General features: G+C 51.1%; 3 protein-coding genes and 1 non-coding gene across 7 annotated transcripts in view; 1 reads left to right on the forward strand and 3 right to left on the reverse strand.

The window, feature by feature from the left end:
- Positions 1-89: 89 nt before the first annotated feature.
- RPL32 (ribosomal protein L32) lies at positions 90-2,031 on the reverse strand. Its single transcript, XM_005521950.3, has 4 exons — positions 1,874-2,031; positions 1,204-1,304; positions 825-1,006; positions 90-262 (listed from the first exon to the last, which is right to left on the reverse strand). The coding sequence occupies exons 2-4, from the start codon at positions 1,297-1,299 to the stop codon at positions 133-135; spliced, it is 408 nt and encodes a 135-aa protein (XP_005522007.1). The 5' UTR covers positions 1,300-1,304; positions 1,874-2,031; the 3' UTR covers positions 90-132.
- On the reverse strand, positions 1,368-1,503 carry LOC148183254 (small nucleolar RNA SNORA7). Its single transcript, XR_015773736.1, has one exon. It is a non-coding gene; the product is annotated as a small nucleolar RNA SNORA7 (small nucleolar RNA).
- A 601-nt stretch (positions 2,032-2,632) lies between the features above and the next one.
- On the reverse strand, positions 2,633-6,283 carry MBD4 (methyl-CpG binding domain 4, DNA glycosylase). The gene is made up of 8 exons (XM_005522220.3): positions 6,258-6,283; positions 5,919-6,098; positions 4,947-5,746; positions 4,514-4,588; positions 4,087-4,221; positions 3,704-3,853; positions 2,983-3,086; positions 2,633-2,843 (listed from the first exon to the last, which is right to left on the reverse strand). Exons 1-8 carry the CDS (start codon positions 6,281-6,283, stop codon positions 2,766-2,768), a joined length of 1,548 nt encoding a protein of 515 aa, XP_005522277.2. The 3' UTR covers positions 2,633-2,765.
- A 144-nt stretch (positions 6,284-6,427) lies between these two features.
- IFT122 (intraflagellar transport 122) overlaps positions 6,428-12,745 on the forward strand; it is a 30,181-nt gene continuing 23,863 nt past the window's right edge. For 3 of the 4 annotated variants that reach the window (XM_014251520.2, XM_014251521.2, XM_014251522.2), the window contains exons 1-9: positions 6,428-6,632; positions 6,873-6,939; positions 8,048-8,132; positions 8,946-9,024; positions 9,768-9,844; positions 10,285-10,351; positions 11,143-11,289; positions 11,968-12,043; positions 12,538-12,729. In XM_014251520.2, coding sequence (XP_014106995.2) covers positions 6,592-6,632; positions 6,873-6,939; positions 8,048-8,132; positions 8,946-9,024; positions 9,768-9,844; positions 10,285-10,351; positions 11,143-11,289; positions 11,968-12,043; positions 12,538-12,729 — 831 coding nt within the window. In that variant the 5' untranslated portion in view covers positions 6,428-6,591. The other variant, XM_014251523.2, reaches the window with a different exon arrangement.

Below are 12,745 nucleotides of genomic sequence, written 5' to 3' on the forward strand. Positions count from 1 at the left end.
CACTGCTCCTTGAGTGTCCCTGAGAGCAGAGTCCTGGAGCCAGACACAGGCTGCTGCCCCTCCCCTGCCCATGCAAAACAGCACCCGAGTTGGACTGACACTTTATTAAATACACCTGTGCTGCAGAGGCTGCTACTCGTTCTCCTCGCTGCGCAGTCTGGCGTTGGGGTTGGTGATCTTGATGGCGAGCTGTGCGGCTCGCTCCACAATGACCTTCCTGTTCTTCGAGGACACGTTGTGGGCAATCTCTGCACAGTATGACCTGTTGGAGACAGACAGTGCTGGGCTTGGCTCTGGCAGCACCCAGAGCCAAGGCAAAGCCCTCTGGAGTCATCCCACCATGGGAAAGCATTGGAGCTGTCCTGCCAGCAGTACTTGGACACAGCTGAGCATGGGGGCACCACTGCATGGGCACTGAACCATGACTGCCACCCCTCACCAAGCCTGACTCGCCTGGCCTGAAGCAGGAGCTCCCCTCCAGAACAGCTCAGCCTTTCTTGTGAATGACTCAGTCAGAGGTAGTGGTTAATTATTGCTCTTACTACTTTATACTGAAAACAAGCACTGGGCCAGACTTGCACCCAGGTCTGACCAAGAGCCCCAGTTCTGACCCTGGTTACCAGCCTGGCACAGCCTCGCTCACCACTGTTGTATCTTTGCCAAGAGGATGAGACTGTCAGCCCCAAGGCCTCTCTGTGACCCCACCCTCCAGTGGCATTGAGGGAATCGTAATGGCATCTGTGCTCTCAAAGGCAGTCACTTCCCTCATTCCACCCTGACCATGCCACCTCTCCCAGGTGGGAGTACAGGCCCCACACACTCACTTGTTGCTCATCATCAGCACTTCCAGCTCTTTCACATTGTGGACCAGGAACTTTCTGAAGCCTGTGGGCAGCATGTGTTTTGTCTTCTTATTGCTGCCGTAGCCAATGTTGGGCATCAGGATCTGCCCCTTGAAGCGCCGGCGCACTCTGTTGTCGATGCCTCTGGGTTTGCGCCAGTTGCGCTGCACAAATGCAGAGAACAGTTACAAAACGAGACCCCCCTGCACACAGCTGGCCTGAAGGCTGCACACACTGGCCTCCACACTCTCCCTGCCCTGCTGCTGCAGGCTTGGCACCATCCTGCTGGGCTTTCCTTCACCACCTACACCAAAGGCACCCCAAAAGTTCTTGTCCCTGGGAGCCTGCAGCAACTCCTCACCTTGATCTTGACATAGCGGTCGGACTGGTGCCGGATGAACTTCTTGGTTCTCTTCTTGACGATCTTGGGCTTCACGAGAGGCCTGAGGGCAGGCATGGTGGCTGCAGGACAGAGTGGGGTGAGCAAGGGGCATGGCCAAGGCGCGGTCCAGCTACCCGGGCAATACGTGTCGCAGACTGCCTTCCCCCGCGGGCCACAGCAGGCCGGTGAGGGAATGGGTCTTCATCTGCTGAGGCTCTGCCTCCCGCCTCCGAAACTGGCAGAGCACTGCGAGCTCTCCAGATGCGATCCTGGGAGGTGGTGTGGTGTCATCCCCGCGGCCCTGCGATGCTCCTGCCCGGAGCCCGGCGCACCGGACAGCGACCGAGACCCTCCGGCTCCGCCCGCTCACGCTTCAGAGGCCCCGGCCCGGCTCGTGACCGAGCGCTGCCCCGGGAGCGCGACTGAGGCGGCCCCGCCGCCCGGGAAGGGACACGGCTGAGGCCCCAGCACCGCCCATCCGGGGTCGCCCCGGCAGGCAGAGGACCGGCCCCAGCCCGCGGGGGCCGCTTTCCGCGCCCCGGGGAAAAGATGTGGCGGAGGAAAAGAGAAAGGGAAGGAACCGGTCCGCGCCAGAAGCGCCGGGGGCCGGATGGCCCCGATGGCCGCGGATGGCGCGGCCGGGACTCACCGGTGCCGATGGCGCGTCCACCGCGGGCCCGGCCGAAAGAGGGAGGCGCCCCCCGCGCAAGCGCTTATGGGACACGCGGGCGGTCCTGGCAGGGGCGTGTGGCGCCGCGGCCGCGCACACGCGGCACCAGGCGCCGGCGAGGCGGCGCGGAGGTCAGGCTGCCGCCGCAGCGAGGTGGCACCGGGCAGGGAGGTTCAGTCCGGCGGGGGCGCCCAGGTCGGTTCCTCCCGTCCAGTGCCACGGACAGCGTGCCTGCTATGAGGCTGGCAGGACCTGGTGGCGTCACGCTGCCGGCCTGTGCCCGCCAGCCACTTCCGCCAGTACGAGCGGGAGGGCAGGCGCCGCCTGGCGGCGTGGCGGAGCCGATTGCGGCGGGTCCTGGCTCACGCCGCCCCCGGTCCCCTTCACCACCCCCCGGCCCCGGGAACAGCGCGACGCTACCCGGGGGTCCCGAGAGCGGCCCCAGCTCCCCGGAGCCAGAACCCACCCCGGGCCCGCTCCTCCCGGAGCGACACGGGGCCCGGCCCTGGATGAGACTGGGAAGGCAGCAGTAGGTGGTACTGGTGGGTACTGGGGAAGCGCCAGGGCCGGGCAGGGGTCCGCTCCCCCTCAGCCCGTGAGCAGCAGCTCGGAGATCAGAGCCCGACTGCTCCGGACCTGCGGGACGTAACGGGGGGCACTGGGTGGCTGTGCCCAGCGAGCCCCCAGTCCGGGGAGGCGGCTGCGGGCACAGAACTGCACTGCAAGAAGACACAGGCACTACAAAACAGGGACACATTTATTAAAAAAAAAAAAGCTATGACCCCAGCCACGACATCATACAAATATTTACACCCAGAACTGTGAGGGCACCCGAGGGGAGGTGGTGGGGCCAGGTCACACCCAGCTCAGCTCAGTCGATGCTCAGACTCTCCCGGTTCTCCCACAGCCACCTGTGGTACACGTTCAACTTGTGGTCTTGTGGCTGCACCTGAGACACAGGGAAAACATCAAGTACTTACTAAAACACCTTAAAATATCTCATGGCTCCAACACTCCGTTGGTTTTCCAGTACCAGGGGTTCAGTGGGCACAGGTGAGATGCTGAAGGACCCAAAGAGCACCACCCACCTCCTTCCATTCGTTGACACAGAAGATTCTGTAGGAGTCATTGCCGTACTTGCCAATGCCGTGCAGCTCGATGGGATACCGCCATGCCTTGCTCAGGTACTCACCTGTGGGGCAGGGCACAACACTCAGCACCTGCCCACACAGACCCTGCCCTCACTGCCAGGACACAAGGAGCAACCAGGCAGGACCCTGTGCCAGTGTCACATGTCTTCACTTTGGCACATTTCAAATGAAAACCACAAGGTTTAGGTGTTTCCTGGTGAATGCAGGCCAGGAATCTCCACAGGTTAATCTTAAAAACCTCTCAACAAACCACCATAGGAGTTTTAATCATAATCTCTCTCACCATAAAAAAAAAAATTCTCCTCTGCAGGTTCTGACTATAGAAAATATCAAAATCAGAAAAATCCCAGCTGGAAAGGCGGTCTGCAGGTCACCAGAACAACCCTGAGCAGAGCCACCCCACAACAGTGCTGCAAGAAGGGCTTGGGGCTCTTCAATAAGTTTCTGGTCTCCTGCAGAACACACTGTGGCTGGCATTTCCTTCCCAGCTCAGACTGGGATCAGTAGCTTTGCTTGTGTGACACCAGTGGATCCCAAGTGCTGCACAGAATAAGTCACCAACCCACCCAATAGAGAACCCACAGAGCAGCATTTGGATCAAAGCTGTTTGTCTTTTGCCAACATAACCAAGATTGTTCCAGATGTCAGGAAAACCCACCCGAGAACCTGATGATGGTTTTGGCTCTGAGTTCATAGAGACCAAGAGGTTTGAGCAGCTCTGACATCTCTTTCCAGTCTGCAGCCCTGGCTACCTCAGGAGAAGGATACTTCTTCAGGAATTCCCAGAGCACTGGAATGGCCATTTTCCCTGGTGAAAGAATCTTGTGAGCAGGAGGCTGGGACGGAGTTCTCCTTCTGCACTATCCATATACTTTCTCAAGTGAGCTTTTCCAAGGCAAGGTATTAACTAAGGATTATTATTTCACAATGACACAAGTTAAAATAAATTGATGCTTTCATTAATGCCATTAAATCTGGCAGCTGTTTCAGCCCTGTAACACCTCCCACCATTCACACACCTACTCCTGCTTCTCTGCTTACCTGAGGTTTTGTTAAGAAATATGGTGGCAATGAGAAGCTTCCACGGATCATGGAAGAGTGTTTCCTGGATAAGATTGAAAGGAGAACGTGGAGGAGTCCATTTTCTGAGGGCCTTCCTTCTGGGTGGGCTGGGGGCTGTACAGGGGCAACACAGGAATATTTATTAGAAAGGAAAAGACAGCTTTACCTATTTAATGAAAAAAAAATAATTAAAATGAAGACCTCTGAAGCATTTTTGGGGAGGCACTGTGCAAAGATGGAGCCATGGCAGTTCCCACACAGCCTTTACAGGGCTGCAGGGGACTGTGTCCCACTCGGCACAGCTGCAGCCAGTGTAAAGTTGCAAGGAATTTTCCACATCATCACTTGATCCTGAGCCATCCTATCCCTTCCCCATAAAAAAAATGTATTTCTCTAAATACAATACCTTCTTTGCTGTATTTACTGGAAAAATATGGACTCGTTTTCCTTCTCTCCACTTGTGTTCGCGGGACAGACTCTTCTGTAAAGAAATAAAACTTCAGTGTTAGGCAAAAAGACCAAGTATTTTGCTGTCATGTTTCACACACCATTTCCACTCTATGCCATGATGGACACAGAAGGAATTCTTCTCATGTACAGAACACAGATGTACCTTAAATCTCCTCCAGATTATTTTCTGACACTGTACAGCTTAAGAGCTTGGCACAGTAAGTTTCAGTTTTGAGTAAATCTGTATTAATTTAAATGCTGTTGGATATAAAGGAGATTTGGATGTCAGAGCACCTTGACCTGAAGCAGAACACATGGCCTCAACAGTCAGGAGAGGCCTGGGCACAAGGTGAGGATTGGCATCCCATTCTGCTCTCGCACACACGCACCTGGTGACATTCTGACTGCTGTGAAGCTTGTCCCGTCCCACGGCTCAGCATCCACCTCAGTGTCACATTTAACATTCTGCTCAGCCACATCCCCCGGATCTGGCACTTTCCCTATCTCCAGTCCATAGGATTTCTCCTCAGACCTCACAGCAGGTGTATCACTGGAGCAGGGCCCCTCCTTTGGCAGGTGACCCAGCTCCCTCTGTGAGCCAGCCACTGACCTCAGCCGTGCCCTGGGCACTCCTGACAGAGTTTTCCCTGCATCCACAGGGTCAGCACCCACAGCCTGGCTGTCAGCTCCACATGTGTCTGTCTGTCTACGGCCCCTCTTGTTCTGAACACATTCTGTCTCCCCTGTGTTAGAGATTCTTCTCTGCCTCTTGCTCTTGGCGTCACCTTGGTTCCTCCTTTCTGAGCCCTTCCCACATTTCCTGGTTTGGACACTTTTCCCATCTGTCCCCTTTCTTCTGGTTTTCAAACTCTCTGAGATTGTGCCTTCCATTACTAAGTCTGTGCTTTCCACAGTAGATGCAGCATCTTCCAGGTGTCCATTCCCAGCCTGGATGTTCTGAATTCCAATCTCAGCACCATTCTGTGCATGGAGCTCCTGCACTTTGCTCTGACAATCCTCCTTTTCCAGGTCAGTCCTCACATCTCCTGTGCCATATCCCCTCAACCCTGAGCATGTGCTCCCTTGAGGAGTTGTGAAATCAAAATCTGCTGCTTTCAGTGTCGTCTCCCCAGTTTTCTGTAAATACTCCACAAGTGCTCGTTTTGACCTCAGCTTCTTCCCTTCAGGGCTGTGGTAGGAAAGGAAAGTAAATTAGCAATTACTTTCTCATTCTGCTGCTCTTTGCTTAAAAACAAACCCAAAACAAAGGATAAAACCAGTTTTCAGGGCGATGTCTGAGCACATTTCTGTGGTCCTGCCAAGAAAGGCCGCACAGAGCTCAGTGACAGCCCCAGCCTCACCTTACGAAGTACACGTCGATCCTCCCGGCCGTCCTGCCCGCCCGCCTGCGGCTGCTCACCCGCTGCCACTCGCGCGGGACGGCGCTGGGCCCCGCCGGGCCGCGGTCCCCGCAGCCGGGGCCGGGGCCGGGGCGGGGCCGTTCCGCCGCCGCCGCCGCGCCTCGACCGCCGCCCCCGGGGCTGCAGGGGAAGAAGAGCCCGGGTAAGGTCCAGCTGCTGGGGAAGCTCCGGGGACGGCAGGACGGGCCTGGCCACGGACGCCCACACGAGCCCGGGGCCAGACCGACGCCGTTCTTGCCGCGCTAACCGGGTCCGAACCCGGCCCCGCTCCGCCCTCACCCGCCCCCCGCCCCCCGCGCCGCCATCGCCCGCGCGCCGTTCCCGTGGCGTCACGGCATCGCCTCCCCGCCCCGCCCCGCGCGAGCGCGCCCTCCGGGGCTGACAGCGCCCCCTGGCGGGCGGCGGACCCGCGGGCCCCGGGCGCAGGCGCGTTGCCCGTGGCAGCAGCGGGGCGGGCGAAGCGGCGGGGAGCGGAGCGGGCCCGGCCGTGAGGGCCGGGTCCGGGTGGTGCCGTGCCGAGCGGTGCCGGACGGCGCCGTGCCGAGCGGTTCCGAGCGGTGCTGAGCGGTTCCGAGCGCTGCTGAGCGGTGCCGAGCCGTGCCGGGCCCGAGGGATGCGGGCCGCGCTCACCTGGCGCGACAGGGCGGAGCAGTGGTGAGCGGCCCCGGGCCCAGCCGCTGCCGGCCCGCCCCGCTCCGCTCCCTGCGGCCGCTCGGGGCTGCGGGGGTTTCCCAGTGCGGGGCCGGGCCCGGTTCCTCTGCTCGGGGAATGTGTGGGCGATCACAGCCACGCTCACTGTGCCGCTACCAGAGCTGGCCATGTGGCACATCTGACGGGCAGGTGATCTATTTCTGTCTCCTGACACGCACTTCTTGCTTTGTTTGTTTCCCTCAGTATTTACGACCTCGCGTTCAAGCCGGATGGGACCCAGCTGATAATTGCTGCTGGAAACAGGCTGCTGGTAGGGAAACCTTCCTGTCTTCTCTCCCTTACAGCTGTAGGAGCATGATTTCTTTTGCATTAACTTATGAATATAACATATCTGAAATCCCCTTATCTCTGTCAGCTCAGCCTCACAGCAACATGCATATTAATGCAGGCCAATTCTAAAGTGTTCTGAAGCTTTTAAATATTTCTTACCAAGTTTTAAGCTCTATTTCCAAAAGTAATGCGATTTAAGTTATTTGTGTCATCTCGTGCCGTGCCCGAGGTTTGATGAACCTGCCCCTAGTCCTGGCACATAGTGCAGGGGCTGTGCTGGAGTTGGATTACAATCTCTGTGACGGGGGAGAGACTCAAACCCAAACCCGTGTTTTTGCATTGTGGTGATAGGAAGCATGTGGGAACATTCATCTCTAGTTGTTGGTGAGTCCTTGGGGCTGCTGCAGGAGCAGCTCAGGATCAGCTCTGCACAGGTCCTGCAAAGTTTTCAGATGGGGCAGATGTAGGATCTGCAGGAAGGGATGGATGGGGTGGAGGGATGATGGATGGATTGTAGAGGTGGAATTCATCACTGCAGGACAGCAAGTGTTATTTTCAGGGCTAAAAGAATCACGTACTTAGTGATGCTACTTGGCAGTAATTCATTATGCTTAAACATCAAATGTGTAGAAAGATGTTTTAACAGCAAGATGTAAAATATAAAAATAAAAGATACAAAGCCAAACAACCTGTTGAAAAATGTCCTTTGTGCATGTTATTTTCTAGTACTGACTTCTTTCTTTCTAATAAGTGTGACATTACAGAAAGCTGTTTCTGTGCTAGAAAGTGTTTTGTCTTGTATGAACTGTATGAAAGCAGACACAAAAGAAAGTGCATTATCTGTTGGTCTTCAGTAATTTTGTATCCCAGTCCTCACTCTGGAGGTGTTTTAGGCCAGGTTGGATGGGGCTTGGAGCAACCTGGTCTAGTGGAAGGTCTCACTGCCCCATGGCAAGGGCATGAACTGAGTGAGCTTTAAAGTCCCTTCCCATCCAAATGTAGTTCTGTGATTCACTGGAGGTTTTTCTTGTGTAAGTTCTTTTGTTTGTATATTTGCATTGTTTTTTTTTCTCTCCCCATCTGAACAGGTGTATGATACTTCTGATGGAACCCTAATTCAGCCTTTGAAAGGACATAAAGACACTGTGTACTGCGTGGCTTATGCCAAAGATGGTAAATAGCACCTTGGGGCACTGTTAGCCTGGTTTGTGAAGTGCATCTCTCCTTTTTGTGATTTCCCACTGAAGATGGAGAAATGGGGGTTGTTCCAGTCGCAGCATGTGAGTGCTGGGGGTTTGTTCTTTAGCAGGTGCTGGGGTATATTGTCCAGTGGAGGGTGTGATCTGCTGTGCAGGTGCTACCTGCACAAGTACCTGTAAGGTCACCTGTCAACCTAAGAGCTGTGGTCCCACAGCTCCTCCTCTTTGGCTTTAGTGTTAGGTTTAGTTGGTGAAGTGTATATTCATGGGTAGCATGAGGAGAAGGCTCACCTCAGAGATTCCTTTTTCTACTACTCATCTGCCTCTGAGTTTTATTCCTGTAATTCCTCTATCCCAGAACTTCCTGATCTCCTGATCCTTCATATGTGAAGGACCTTCTCACTGCACTCTGCTTCTCTCATGGTCTACAACTCTTGTTCAGTGGAACTCTGTGGGCTTGGGAGCCTTCCTGCAGCTGCTGCTGTTTGGGTCATGGGAGTTCCTGTGACAATGTACCAGTTTAACTTGTCACTGTTCCCATCAGTCTCCAGCCTGGGGCTGGACAACACTGGAAGGACTGGCTACTGGCAAGGCCATGGAAAGGGTGCAGTGCAGCCATTGGAACTCCATGTGGCTAAGGAAGCACCAGCACATCAGGCACTCAGTGTCAGCCCTTTATTACTTCAGCCTTGTCGAGTTCAAGAACTTCCTGCTCTCTCTTTGATTGAGTATTTGGAGTGAAAGTAATTCTTGTATCTGTGGGATTTAAATTATCTCTAATTCCTAGGCAAGCGTTTTGCATCTGGCTCTGCTGATAAAAGTGTGATAATTTGGACTTCAAAGTTAGAAGGAATTCTGAAATACACGTAAGTGATGCTGTTCAGTTCTGTGCTTCAAAAACCAATTTGATTATGCGCTGCTGCAATTAAAGAGCACAAGCTGTTAGATCTGGGAGAAGGTTCACTAAGGTCAGAGAAAAGGGGTGATAGGGGAGGGAGGAGGAAAAGAACAGCTGAAGTATCTGAATGAGGCAGGAAAGCAATTAAAGACATAAAAGGAAGTGGGGAATCCAGAGAAATCTATGAATTTAGAGGGCTGACAGAGAACTAGGGAAACTCAGAATAGGTCAGAATAAAATGAAACATAATATGACCAGTCCTCTGTAATAAACCATAATTCGGGTTCAAAGATCAAATTAAAGATGGGCTTGGCACTTTTGGTATATTTCAATCATCTGGCTCTGTTTTCTGTCAGCCCTCTGAAGCAACAACTTCATGTTCTGTTTCCTGACTGCACATGTATCAGGAGTTTCTGTTAGCTGGTCACTGCACAGAGCCTGCACAAGCACACTTGGTTTAGGATTTGGATATAACCTCAGTCTTATTTCACAAACCACAGTTGCTGTAATCCTGATGAAATACAGTGAATTGTGCTACATGGAGACAGTTTTTACAAGGTTTATTACTGATTTACTTTACAGTAATAGCAGATTTACTTGATGTACCATAAACCAGTCCAGTTATTTTGACATTTTCAGCTCACTTGCTGAAAGTCAGAAAATGGACATTTAAGAATGATTTATTAAAATCTGATTGTAACTTCATTCCAGGCATAATGACTCTATCCAGTGTGTTTCATACAATCCTCTCACTCATCAGTTGGCATCCTGCTCATCTGGGGATTTTGGTATGTCTTCTCCCTTGAACTTTTCCATTGAGACAGTGAATTCCATTACAGCTGGATAGCTAAGCTAACCACAGGTACAGCTTAGATACAGATAGGTACAGCTCTGTAACTCCAGAAGACATGTTCATAAAGCTACCTAGTATTCAGTGACACTGGATACTGATTTAAATCACTTAAACTCAGTGGGAAGGGACAGTGTAGCAAGGATCAAGTGTGCTGCAGTGTTACTGGATTTTTTTACAGAGACCACCTCTGTTAGTTAGATGGATTTTTCCCATTTAATAATAAGTAATATGTATTTAAACATCATTCTAGCAGTGGACAAGACTTTGATGCCTCTAAAATCCCAACTGAGTCCCCTGACAGTACTAGTACTAGTTTCCAGTCTGAACACTGGTACATACTTACTTGTCATTGGCTCTTTGTTTTCTTTTGTCAAGGCTTGTGGTCTCCTGAACAGAAGTCAGTCTCTAAACATAAAACAAGCTCCAAGATTACTTGCTGTAGGTAAGTTTTAAGGGCTATCTGTGTAATTTAAGTTGGTTTCAATACAAACCATTTCAAGTAAGACGGAAGCTTTAAAGAAAAGGACTTTTCCCTCCTTCTTTTTCAGTAGCAAAGTGTTGGGTTATGCTTGGTCCTATTTATAACCAAATCCTTCTGAAGGCATCAGAGACATAGTCTGGTCTTTAGCAGGTGTCTTAGGTTATCTGCCCGTTGTTGTCTGTTCATCTGTCTTGTGCAACAACAGTAAAATTAAGTTAGAGGAAAAATAATTGCAATTTTTGTAGTTCATTCCCTGTACTGTTGGTGTTTCCACCAGCTGAAGAAGGTATTACCTTTGTGGGGAACCTGAAGCAAGGGTTCAGGTTCTGAGTAACTGAAGGCATTCATCTGACCAAAGAAGAGACCAGAATACACCCTAGCCCCCCCTCTGTCCTGCACCAGACAGTTCTGTCCAATCATATTCTAAATGTGGCTTTTAAAGCATTTTGGTCTACTCCCAGACTGCCATCCCCAAAATGTATCTGACTTAGCACATGCTACAGATACTGCAAGCTTTAATTTATTATTTTACTTCTGTGTATAAGATAAAATGTTCTCTATGTAGAGCATGCTGCTGCTATAAATGTGGATTTAGATGCATAAACAAACCATAGGGTTACTAGCCACCTCCCAGAACTCCCTCCTAGAAATATGCTTTAATCTACCGTTCCTGTGAGTGTGCTATATGCCATCCTGCCTTCCTGCTGCTTGTTTGTAGTAGTTTGCACTTCAGTATGTATGTGTTTTCTCAGCTGGACAAATGATGGCCAGTACCTGGCTTTGGGGATGTTCAACGGCATTGTCAGCATAAGGAACAAAAATGGTGATGAGAAAGTGAAAATAGAGAGGCCAGGGGGCTCTTCCTCTCCAATATGGTCAATTTGTTGGAATCCTTCCAGGTAAATAATTTCATCCTTCCTTTATTTCATGCTGAATAGATAATTCTTGGCTCATTGATTGCTCATTTTATCCCTGCTGGAACAGATTAATGCCATGTGTGTTACCTTCTTTAAGTGATTATGGTTTTGGCTTTGCTGCCAGTCTTCAACTGAATGGAGAACCTGGAAACAAGTTACCTTTAGATTGGCAAAGCCCTTTGAGACATCAAGTCCAACCATTCCCATAGCTCTGCCAAGGCCACCACTGACACCTGTCCCCAAGTGCCGCATCCACAGGGCTTTAAATCCCTGCAGGAACTGGGATTTGACCACTTCCCTGGGCAGCTGTGCCAGGGCTAGACAACCCTTTCAGGGAAGAAATGTTCCCAGAATTCAACCTAAACCTTCCCTGGCACAGCTTGAGACCATTTCTTCTTGTTGTGCTCATGTTCCCTGGGAGCAGAGCCTCGCCCCCCCACCTCAAGCTTTGGGTTATTCCAGTAGGGGAGTCTGGTTTTGATTTTGTGTCCCCAAGTTGTTTTCCACAGGTTTAAATGACAAACTGCCGTCCTTTCAGTTTGTGATTTCTAAAAAATAACGTGAAGTGAATTCTGCTATTCTGCTTGGTTCTGTTGCTCTAAGAAATTCGTTAATAAATTGCTGTAGAATTACTTTTTAATTTTTTATTTTTTTTTTCAGAGATGAACGCAATGACATTTTAGCTGTGGCAGACTGGGGTCAGAAGCTTTCCTTTTACCACCTGAGTGGCAAGCAGGTATGTCTCAGGGTATTTTTGGTTCTGTTTCATGTCCTACAGTCAAAATGTTTATATGCTGTTGTTTTATTCGTTACATTAAAGGACTTCTGTTTTCCCAGCCTTTTAACCATTACTCCTTCAGCTGTTGTTTCTCACATAGCAGCTCATCTGCTGTCTTGCAGTTCTTCCATTAAAGCCCTTACAACCCTGCTGATTCCTGTGACATTGTACACTGGTTTGTAGAGAACATCTCTGTACGTTTTTTCAGCTGTTTAGAGGGGTTTTGTGAGTTGTTGCGTTCTGAGCAGAATGGTTTGGGACTGGAGGGATTCTTGGATGTATTTTAGAACTGCCTTTGGGAATCTTAGTAGAGCCAGTGGTTCTGGGTATTGAAAAGCCATGCATGGAGGAAATTAATGGTATCAGTGATAGCACTTGTTGCCTTCAGGAAAGATGAAATTAACCTTTTGTTAATGTTTTTGGTTGAGTTTTTGTTTTATTTTCCCTTGCAGATTGGGAAGGACAGAGTACTCAATTTTGACCCATGCTGCATCAGCTACTTTACTAAAGGAGAGTATCTCTTGCTGGGAGGTTCAGATAGACAGGTTTCTCTCTTCACGAGGGATGGGGTACGCCTGGGCACCGTGGGAGAGCAGAGCAGCTGGGTGTGGACCTGCAAAGTTAAACCAGACTCCAACTATGTGGTGAGTAGGGATGTTT

This window comes from Pseudopodoces humilis, chromosome 13 (assembly GCF_049639895.1).
Source record: "Pseudopodoces humilis isolate 2021_Gansu_Grassland_sample_001 chromosome 13, ASM4963989v1, whole genome shotgun sequence".
NCBI classification, from domain to species: domain Eukaryota; kingdom Metazoa; phylum Chordata; class Aves; order Passeriformes; family Paridae; genus Pseudopodoces; species Pseudopodoces humilis.

Bases quoted from the DNA above. Each gene is read 5' to 3' on its own strand.
- RPL32 (XM_005521950.3), bottom strand. From the start codon at position 1,299: ATGCCTGCCCTCAGGCCTCTCGTGAAGCCCAAGATCGTCAAGAAGAGA. The intron at 1,007-1,203 runs GTGAGGAGTTGC...GCATTTGTGCAG, and splicing joins ACCGCTATGTCAAGATCAAG to CGCAACTGGCGCAAACCCAG. The intron at 263-824 runs GTGAGTGTGTGG...TGTCTCCAACAG, and splicing joins GTGCTGATGATGAGCAACAA to GTCATACTGTGCAGAGATTG.
- MBD4 (XM_005522220.3), bottom strand. From the start codon at position 6,283: ATGGCGGCGCGGGGGGCGGGGGGCGG. The intron at 6,099-6,257 runs GTGAGGGCGGAG...CTTCCCCTGCAG, and splicing joins GCGCGGGGGGCGGGGGGCGG to CCCCGGGGGCGGCGGTCGAG. The intron at 2,844-2,982 runs GTGGGTGGTGCT...CCTGTGTCTCAG, and splicing joins GTGTCAACGAATGGAAGGAG to GTGCAGCCACAAGACCACAA.